Source organism: Balaenoptera ricei, chromosome 6 (genome assembly GCF_028023285.1).
Source record: "Balaenoptera ricei isolate mBalRic1 chromosome 6, mBalRic1.hap2, whole genome shotgun sequence".
Taxonomy (NCBI): Eukaryota; Metazoa; Chordata; class Mammalia; order Artiodactyla; family Balaenopteridae; genus Balaenoptera; species Balaenoptera ricei.
Genome location: NC_082644.1, coordinates 37021185 through 37031303, shown reverse-complemented (window position 1 = coordinate 37031303; position 10119 = coordinate 37021185). Strand labels below are relative to the sequence as shown.

The window sequence follows — 10119 nt, the reverse complement described above, 5'->3', positions numbered from 1 at the left end:
CTCTGCAAACCTCTGTGCTGAGAGCAAGAAATAAACCTTAAATGTGTCAAACCTCTGAGATCTGTGGAGTTTTATAGCAGCAGTTATTTTACCCTGACTAATGCAGATATAAAATAATGTCCTAAATTCTATACTGGAGTCTGTTTTAAATGTTATCACCATTATTATCATAAGCCATAGTCCATATCATATTCAAGTTCTTTTCATGGAAGTCCTTTCCAGCTTGAGTCTCATAATATCAGGATTATAGTATTGTCTTCCATAGGAGAAATGTCTCTCAGAGCTCTTCTTGCTTGGACTATGATAGAAAATATAATACCGACATTCTGATGTATTTTATAATGTAAAAAGCCCTGTTTCATGCATTATCATTTTAGAATCTCCCAGCAACTCTGAGGAATACACAAGGGTCCATTATTGTCCTAATTTTGCAGGTGGTGAAACTGCGACTAAGAAGGATAAAGTGGAGAAAACAATTTACAGAGTTGTTTGAAGATTAAGCAAGAGAATAATTTAGTCTGCCTGGCATTTGGTACATGTCAAGAATTAAGTTTTCTTACATGTTATCTATTGCCTCATAATAAACCACCCCAAAATAATGACTTAGAACAGCAGCAATCATTTATTCTGCTGGCAGAATTTGGGCTGTGAAGACACAAATAGCTGTGGGTGGGGGTAGGGTGGAACAGCTGGCTTCCTTGGGCTTCTCTCTTTCTGTGGTCTCTCCACATGGTCTCTCCACATGGCAGCCCCAGGGTAACCATGGCAGCTGAAGGCTTCCGGAGTGAGTGGAGAGAGCAAGAGCAAGAGAGCAAGCAAGAGAAAAAAGAGAGAGAGAGAAAGAGAACGTTAGGTAGAAGCTCTAACACATTATGACCCAGCCTTAGAAGGATATCACACTGTGCCACTTCTACTACATTTTCTTAGAATCAAGCCACTACAGACAACTCATATTCACGGGGAGGAGAATTAGACTCTGTTTCGTCATTGAATTTTGGGGCACATTTTCCTCTCTAAAATGCTTGCCTAAATTAGTACAGACATGAAACTAAGGGGTAAGGGACACAGCCAGGGTCATTCACAGCTAGGGTTAAATGGTTCCACCACTATTAGATCCAAATGTGTGACTCCCAAGCCCCTGCTCTTTTTCACTACTCCAGAAAATCTCCTGTGATCAGCATGTCGAATAGGGAAGACATGCTAGTCCCCAAACAGAGGCAGTTCTTCTCATTGCCTTGGAAAGTACACTTAAACATTTATTTTGCAGGAAAATATTACCCTTAAAACAGCCATCCATAAGCACTTTCCAAGTTTCCAAGTATCTGTGTTTTTGATCCCCCACCAACAGATGTATTCATTTGCATTTCCCCTAGATGAACCACTTTTTTTGTTATTTTTGACTGTATATCTCACCTCGCAAGATCCTTTTGTATTAATTCTCAAACCCATCACTAAGGTTGATGCCGCCACCCAATTTGGAATCTTCCCTTGATTCCATCATCATGAATGTGTGCCCTTCCTGTGGGCCATTGAACGAAATGTTCTTTAAGAGGAGGGTCTGACATAAGATCTGAGGGGCATTCTTTTTTTTTTTTCTCTCAAGAATTTCTATTGAACTAAAGAGAGTTTAAACCATCTCATTTTAGAAAATCTGGAAATTAGAACGATGACATGGATCTGAAGCCTCAGAGCGTTCACATACCGGTTTTTGTAACTCTCAGCAGTAAGGCAGATTTCCCTATAGGAGCTTTTCTCTGTTTAGGGATCCCCAGCAGTCCCTATGGGGAAACATCCTTTTTGTTCCCCCTGAACCCCAGGGCTTGGTGGGGGCCTGGGGTAAGAAGTAGAGAGAATGGATAAGGGTCTCCAGTGTAGACCAGCACAGTCCACAGGAATATAACTGCAAGCCACATAGGTACCATATTTTCTAGTATTTGCATTTTAAAAAGTAAAAGGTGAAATTAATTTTAATAATATATTTCATTTAACCCAATATGTACAAAATACTATCATTTGAACATGCATTTCATATTAATATAAAAAATATTCAAGAGATTTTTTCATCCTTATTTCCATACCAAGTCTTGGAATCCCATGTGTATTTGACACTTCTTGCACACCTCATTCCGGACTAACCACATTTCAGCTCATCAATGGACAATACTGTACTGGACTGCACACATAAACCCTTGGTTTCTGTTGCTGCCTTGGGCCTCTGAGACCTCAAACCTTTCTTCTCTGGTTTCATACCTTCTTACAGTTCAGATCTCAGCTCAAAACACCTATCCTGAACACAAATCCCTTCTAATGCTATCCATTCCCGCCCTGTCATTCTCTATCCCGTTACCCAGCAGTATTGTCTCCATGGAACCAATCCCTTCTAAAATGATCTCATTTATTCGTTTACATATTGATTAGCTTCTCCACCAGAATGTAAGTTTCAAGAGGGCACGGATTTTTTTTAAACCTATTATGGTCTCTGTGATTTTCCGGTGCCGAGCACCGTGCCTGGACCACGCGGGGCGCTCAGGACACCTCTGCAGGATGAAGGAATCTCATTTCTCTGGAGCCCCGCCGAAGGGGGCAGCGTAGCGGCGTGTCACAGGTGGGGCGCCCATGTTGCGCGCGGCCGCGCTGGCTGAGCTCCTGGAGCGGGTGTGGGGTGAGTGGGTGTGTGCGGGGGTGTGCGCGGTAGAGCGCGCCAGCGAGCCCAGAGCGCCGAGCGGGGAGGAGCAGCCAGCGCCGCGCAGCACCCGCAGCGCCGGCCCGGCCGGGCAGCTCGGAGGTGGGTGGGCCGTGTCGCCAGCCCGCCCGCGGGGTCCCCATTGGCCGCCTGCCGGCCGCCCTCCGCCCGGAAGGCGGCGAGGAACCGAGGGGCTGCTCCGGAGCAGGAGCGGGAGAGCCCGGCCGAGCCGACGCCGGACGGACGCGCGGGATCCGCGCCCCCACTCGCTGCCTCCCTGCGCTCCCGCTGCCGCCCCCCTTGTCCCCGGCGCTGGCGCCTACCGTCGACCTCCGACAGCGCCCCGGAGAGACCCGGGCAGCTCCCGGGCGCCCGGGTGAGTAGCCGCTCGCGGCTCCCCGTCTCCTCCCGGGCCCCGCCGCCTGCTTTTGCTTTCGCGGCCGCGGCGCGGCGGGGTTGGCCCGGGCAGCGCCCAGGGCAACCGGGAAGGCCGAGGCGGGGTACACTTGACTGAGGGGAGAAGTGGGATCGCAGCCAGGAGATGCCCCCAGCCCCGCGGACCGGGTGGGAACAGGTGGCGCGGGCCGGGCGCTTTGTGTCGGGACGCGGAGACCGGGAGCGGGCGGCCGCGCCTCCCTCGGCCGCTCCCTTCCCTCCCTTGCTCCCCCGGGCGGCCGCACGCCGGGTCGGCCGGGTAACGGAGCTGGAGTCGCCAGGAATGTGCCTCTGGGGACTGCTTGGCTCGAGGGAGGAGAGAAGGTGGCTGAGGCGGCCGGGGAGGTGCGGGAGCCGAGAGGTGGCGCGGGGGCTGCACCGCCGCTCCAGGCAGGAGAGGGATGCTTCCAGCTAGGCACGTTCGGCCCGGGCGAGGGCTTCATTCTTCCGCTGCGCCCCTGGAGGTGGGGAGCTGGGTGGGCGTGTGTGCAGAGAAAGGGGAGGCGGGGAGGCCAGCCACTTCCGGAGCGGGTTCTGATCCGTGCCGAGCGCCCTGCTTTCGGGGACGCGGACCTTGGGGTGCGGTTGTGTCCGGCCCCACGCGTGCGCCGGCGATGCGGGGCTGGGGGCGTCCCTGGCCCGGGTTTAACAAAGAGTGCTCCTCTCCACACGGCGGGGTGCGGCAACTCCGGAGAGGTGGTCTTCAGCGAGCGAGTCTTAGCCCTGGGGAGGGTACTTCGTTTTGAGGTTGTCATTTTATTGTTGTTATTGCTTTTTTTTTTTTTTTTTTTTTTTAAGGACTGTTGACTGATGCATGAGGGGCCCACGGAGGCGCAGGAGCGGTGGTGATGGTTTGGGAAGCGGAGCTGAAGTGCGCTGGGCTTCCGTGAGGCGTGACGGTTTATCATGACCGTGTTCAGGCAGGAAAACGTGGATGATTACTACGACACCGGCGAGGAACTTGGCAGGTACTGGGGGTGCCGGAAGCGCACGCTTCTGGGTTGTGGGAATGCACAATACTGCGGGCAGTGGGCGGTAAACAAATGCAGTTTGAATTCAGGCGTCTCCCTCGTCCTTCCAGGAGATGTGCAAATTATAGAGAAAAGAGTTAACTAACCCAGCAAGGACTAGGGACCAGAAATAAACTACCTAAAACAAGGGGCTGGCGGTGGAGAAGAATTTCAGTGTTAGATTATGATGCAGAGTGTATTGATCAAGACCCCTGGACAAGAATAGATTTAGTTGTTTGCAGTAATGCTTGTCAGCTTTTGCCCTTCTGAGACAATGAGGCAAAAGCTGAGATATAGTTGAAACTGGAGTTAGCTCCAGTTAACTGTGAGTTAGCCCTTATGTGTGCAGAGAGTACAAACTAATTAATAGGCTTTTAAAGACTTAATACTTTCCCTCTTTCTGAATTTTCAGAATAACATGCACAAATATCGGTAGGTCACACATGGAGACTTGCCAGATGTTGATGTTGTGTTTGGATTTTGAAACTTCCTTGAACCAGGAATTTAAATACCCAGTTGGTGTCAGTGGTTGCTTTGGTTTCATTCGCGATGTTAAATTTTTAACACATCCCTAGTTGAGAGTCTAATATGGCTATCTGGATTCAGAGCATACTTCCATTGCTGCAGGAGCTGTGATTCTGAATGTGAAGCCTTTCAGTTCCAGGTGAACAAAGAATGATTTCTTTGGGGGCCTCTAAGGGCTGGATGGGTTTCCCCTTGACTGGGGATTTGACAGGGTGTGTTATGCTCTGGTCTAACTTGAGCAGAAAACCCAGTTTTCACACCTAAATTTAAATTCAACATAAGAAATTTGACTGCAGTGTATTTGTATTGTGAGTCAAGTAGACAAAAGGGTCTTAAACAAAAAAGTATGTATTTATTTACATGTGTATCAAAATATGTATTTTTCCGTATACACCTGATGTCCTGATTCAGTGCTTCCTGTTTCCCCATGAAAAGGAAATTCAAAAATACCCACACCCTAGATGACCTTGTGAGAATTGTGAAAGTTGAGTTTAACTAAAATGTTTTCAAGTTCAAGTAATAGTTCAGAACAAAAGCAATTTTTAAAAAGATACTGTATCAAAATATTTCTGTATACATTTAGTATGGCCTCAGAACATCACTGGGAACTTGTGCTTAGGGGGAGCTTACTATATATTGGAGATTTACTGAGTGAATAAGTAAGAAGGAAAGCTCTCAAAAATATTTCATGGATATGTTTATTGTTAAGGTTTAAGAGTATGTGGTTGAAATACTTGGTTTAACTAGAATTAAGTCACTTTATTCCTGTGGTTTTTAGCAAGATGAGTGGTACATGGAGTTTTCCTTTGGGAGCAAGGGAAAAAGGCAAAAAAGTATGTTTAAATTCTGTTTGTGTAGTGTGGCCTGATTATATGAATTCTCTTATAAAGAAAGATGATTAAAAGTAGGTGAGATGATTGCTTTATAGGTTAAGTATGTTGACCTTATTTTCATTAAGATCTTTTGGTAGAATTATGTGTTACGAGAAGGAAAAATAATGAGGCCTTCCTGTGGCTGGCGGGGGAGTTTGTGATCTTTATTTCGTGGGTGCGTTGACAGGCCCTCTGCCTCTGCGATGGAGAGCAGTTTGCTCATTTGTCACTAGATTTTGCTTTGATTTTGGCTCATTCTACGTTTCTGTGTATAATTTTCTCCCCACTGTGCAAGACTAATTGACAAATTGTTTATTGAATAATTTAATTTGTGTGACCTATGAATTTGAAAGAAGTGCTTTGAAAAACTGGGAGTTGGGGATTTTTAAGAATAAAGTATACATGCTGATGTGTCTGATAGGTCTTTTGCTTTTGTTTAAAAATGCAGTAAATGGTTGATTTTTTTACTTCGAAGTTTTTTTCAAGTCCTGTGAATTTTATGTCTGCCAGGAAATAGCCACTTCCTGAAAACAAATCCTGGCGTAAGATGGACATATAGGAAAGATGCTGCTTCATGTGTCACTGAGAGAAGATTGGGAGTAGAGGCAGGAGCTTAGTAGCGGAAAATGAAAATGGGCAGATGCTTAACACAAAAGCAGGCTTGTTCTAAGCAGTGAGTTATAAACAAACCAACATCTACGATTTAAAACTTCATCCACATATCTTTAGCAGTAATCTACATAATAGCTACTCACTTACCTTATAAATGGTCTAAGACAAAGTCCATAGCTAGAGGAGGGAGGATGGGTTTTTAAACAAGTAGAATATAGTATTTTGATTATTACTATTGTTTCTTTACTTTTAGGAAAACAGAGAGTATGTGTGTACAAGGGTGAGAGTGTGTGTGTGTGTGTGTGTCTGTCTATGTATATTATTGTGTGTACTGCCCAGGTGTACTGTAAAAGCTCTCTGTCAACTCTAAAGAGCTTTATAAAGTATTATGATTATTTGTAGTAGTGATAGAGCAGGCAGACCACTGGACAGATATTCTGGTCCAAAATTGGCTCTAGAACTTGCTAGCTGTATAACCTTGAATAGGTCACTTACCATCTCTGACCCTCAGGATCTTCATCTATAAAGTGAGAGGCCTAGTGCTTATTTCATGGCTGTTGTGAATACCAAGTAAAAGAATTTTATCAGCAGTCAAGAGTTAAACAAATATAGATATCATCAGCAGGACTGGTTGAGACATGTGAGTATTCCAGGCATGCTAATAACTTGGTTTGCAACTTGATATTCTTTTTTCTGTTTACCAATTTGGGGAAGGGAGATCCTGTGGGAAAAGGGTCATGGGGGAGACCCATTGCTGACAGCCCTTGGCCTCTCCACTCTGATTCTGAATAATGCAGCTCTGGCCTTGAACTTGCACACCCTTCAAGTAGAAACAAGTCCCTGCAGTGAAAAGGACTGTCATGGTTAGAATATTGTTTGGTGACCTGTGTTGACTCCAGGAGGCCCTTTGGGTCTCACCCTCTATCCCAGGAGGTGGAACGAAGAACTGCTTCTGTCACATGTAGTGGTTTCTGGGAGGGGTTCTTATAAATGCAGATTTCTCTATGTGCTGTTACACTGGGTCATTTTAATGCCCCAGGTGCCTTAACATCTCTTATCAGTTGGCACTCGGGGCAGCTGAAGCCCAGCTTGTCCCACCATCGTGCTCCAGTTACATCCCTGGCTGTGGTTCAGCCTAACCTGCGAGTCTCTTGGCACCTCTGTGAACACCGCCTTCCTGAGAACTGGCCTTCTTTCTCTTACACTGTCTGACCTTATGTGATCTGAAGACCTGGGTCCCACCTCCTGAATAAATCTCTCCACAATGATCTCTCCCTTTCAGAAGCCAAATGACTTGCTCTCTGAAGCACTCCACTGGTCATGACCACAGACTGCCCCGTCCATGCTCCATCCTTGCTTTGTGTTGTTAATATTCTTGTATGACTCCATGTAGCCGGCTTAAAAGTTCCTTCAGGCTGCGCTGTGGGCTCTTTAATCCCCTGTGGGTGTGCAATGTGCTGTGTAATTCTGGGCAAAAGTTTAATCGATGCCTGAATAGGCTAATGCAGGCCAGCAGGTACAATACTGAGACCAGAATGGGGATTTGAGACGCAAATGCTGATGCCGGTGCTGAGGCCGATGGATGGTGTGTAGTGTGGGACAGCCCGGCACACTCCTTTGGGAAGTGGGGAGACACCTACGTTTGCAGGATGCTATATGAATTAGAGGCAGCAGCTGTAAACATCTCACACACAGTCGCTGCCTCAGATATTATTTTTAATAACCTCTTTTCCCCGTTACAGCATTTACCACAACGCATACTCATTACTTGTTTGATTATCTGCTTTCGCCACAGCTTGTCACAGGGTTGTGACCTTGGACTTGCTCATCATTTTTTATCTCTTATGCCTAATTAGGTGCATGACGTAGGTGCTCAATAAATGCTTTCGGATTAAATAAATGGATTAATATTTGTAAAGCACCATGAGTACACACACACATGCACATATATATGGTTACATGTATATGGCCCTCAATGACTGATGACTCTGGTGGGGATGAACTTAGGATATTAAAGGCTGAAGCTCATCAAAATAAAAGCTGTTTTTCCTTTTGCGTTCTGTGGCTGAGTAAGGTGCACAGCAGCCAGTATATCCAAGCACAAGATCAGTTTTAAACAAAACAAAGTGGAGCATTAAGTATTCTACATTTGTTTGGATGGTTGCTGGAAGCTAATAATTTAAAGTTAAAACATTCTCATTTTGGCATAAAATCCAGAGGCATTTTAATTGACGTGAGGAACTGTAATAAACCCTGACAGTCTGAGTACATCTTTCTGTTGGTTTACTGTGAACTGCAGGAATCAGTCCTAAGACTGGCAATCCCGTGGGGATGGGAGAGGGAGAGACTTCCCAGCGTGTTTTCTCCTTGGAAGTGGGACTCGCGGGCTCACGAGGTTGACTAGTGAGATCATCCTGTAGGACCTCCCTGAATGTGAGTTTCCTCTTCTCATTTCTGCTTCTGTGTGCCCTCAGCTGTTTCCTCTGATGGGAAAGGCTGCAAAGGTTTAAGAGAGGTAAAGTTCAAGTATATGTATTAGAGGTAACAATCAGGGATTTTAAAATTTTGTGCATTATAGGGAGGTCTAATAATAATCTTCTAGCATGTGAAGGGAGGGCACGGTGACAGTAGTGAGTGGCAGTTGGGTTGAATGCTTGCTTGCCAGCACTGGGAATGCGCCTCTGGACCACCTGGGGACGTAGAAATTAGGTTCACTGGGACCTGGTGGGACATACCATCAGGAACATAGGGTATGGAGGCGCTAATTGATGGGGAAGCCAGGGAACGTTGAAGCGGCCTTTTTGGTCCTCCTATGCCCTTTTACCCTAGGCTTGTGTCTCACCCAGCCGCTTAGGAACCTAAAGGCCCCATAGCGTTGGCACGCCCCTGCAAAGCTGTGAAAAACACAATAAGCTTACAGAGATGGATGCTCAGATGAATTTCAGTAATTGCAATACAGGGTTATATCAGAAGAGGTGACATTATCAGACGTATCCTGTGGTCTCCCAGCAAAGTTGTAACCCCAGAAAGGTAGAGACCATTTCCTTCAGGCACTGGGGTGGGGGTGTGTGGATACCTTCAGAGATGGTGTGGTGGGGGGATGATGGGTGAGCGACAAGGTCAAGATTAGGTGGTCTGACCTCTGGGACACCCTGTAGGGGAATGAGTTATGAACTTTCACCCCTAATTCTACCCAATTGCAATGTGTACCTAACCTAACCTAATCAGGCATTTTATATGCATGAAATAAAGCATGATTTTAATGGAAACATATTTCTGATCAGGAGACAAAGAATGCCACCTGCTGGTAGAGGGGAGGGGCTTTTGTTGGTGAAGGGTAGCCCAGGACCCTTGGGCACTTAGACCTAGAAGAAGCTGAGCAGTCAGTGAGTCCCTCCTTCTTGTTTCATCCCATCAGTCCTTAGGTCAAGTGGTTTTCTCAAGGTAGCTGGCTATCAGGTAGCAAGAGATGGACCTAGACTCCCAAGCAGGACTGTTTTCATTATATTCTTCACACTACTTAGGATTTGGCAATTATCATTTTTTTGGAAGCCAGATAATGTTGATATTGAACAGAAGTGATTTGGGCAGCCATCTAATGCCTATCCATCTTAATACGTGCTTGGAGAGGATGGTCAGGAGTAACTAGTAACCGCTTCATGGTGGGTTTTCATTTTCACCCCATGAAGAGGCTGACGCTTTGAGTTCAGAACTCTCATGGGCATTTGACAACACATGTGACCTTCTTGCCTTTTCCAAATGGCTTGTGCCCCATAGTTATGAATGGTGCTAGTACGTGCCGTAGTTTTACCCAAGTGCCAAAGTTCATAATTTAGCTTTTTAGAAAGTTCACAGAACACTTTCATTATTATTTAACCTTTGAGTCGTGGGATGTATACTAGTCTGTCTGGTTTAAGGCTGGGGTGTGATTGTTTGAGGCTTTATGTGGAAGGTGATACTTAATTGTTTTGCTTTGGTTTGC

At 46.1% G+C, this 10119-nt stretch overlaps 1 protein-coding gene across 8 annotated transcripts in view; it reads left to right on the top strand.

The window, feature by feature from the left end:
* The first annotated feature begins 2622 nt into the window (after positions 1-2622).
* DAPK1 (death associated protein kinase 1) overlaps positions 2623-10119 on the top strand; it is a 212205-nt gene continuing 204708 nt past the window's right edge. For 3 of the 8 annotated variants that reach the window (XM_059924488.1, XM_059924481.1, XM_059924489.1), the window contains exons 1-2: positions 2794-3059; positions 3917-4086. In XM_059924488.1, coding sequence (XP_059780471.1) covers positions 4025-4086 — 62 coding nt within the window. In that variant the 5' untranslated portion in view covers positions 2794-3059; positions 3917-4024. The other 5 variants (XM_059924486.1, XM_059924487.1, XM_059924484.1 and 2 more) reach the window with 5 other exon arrangements.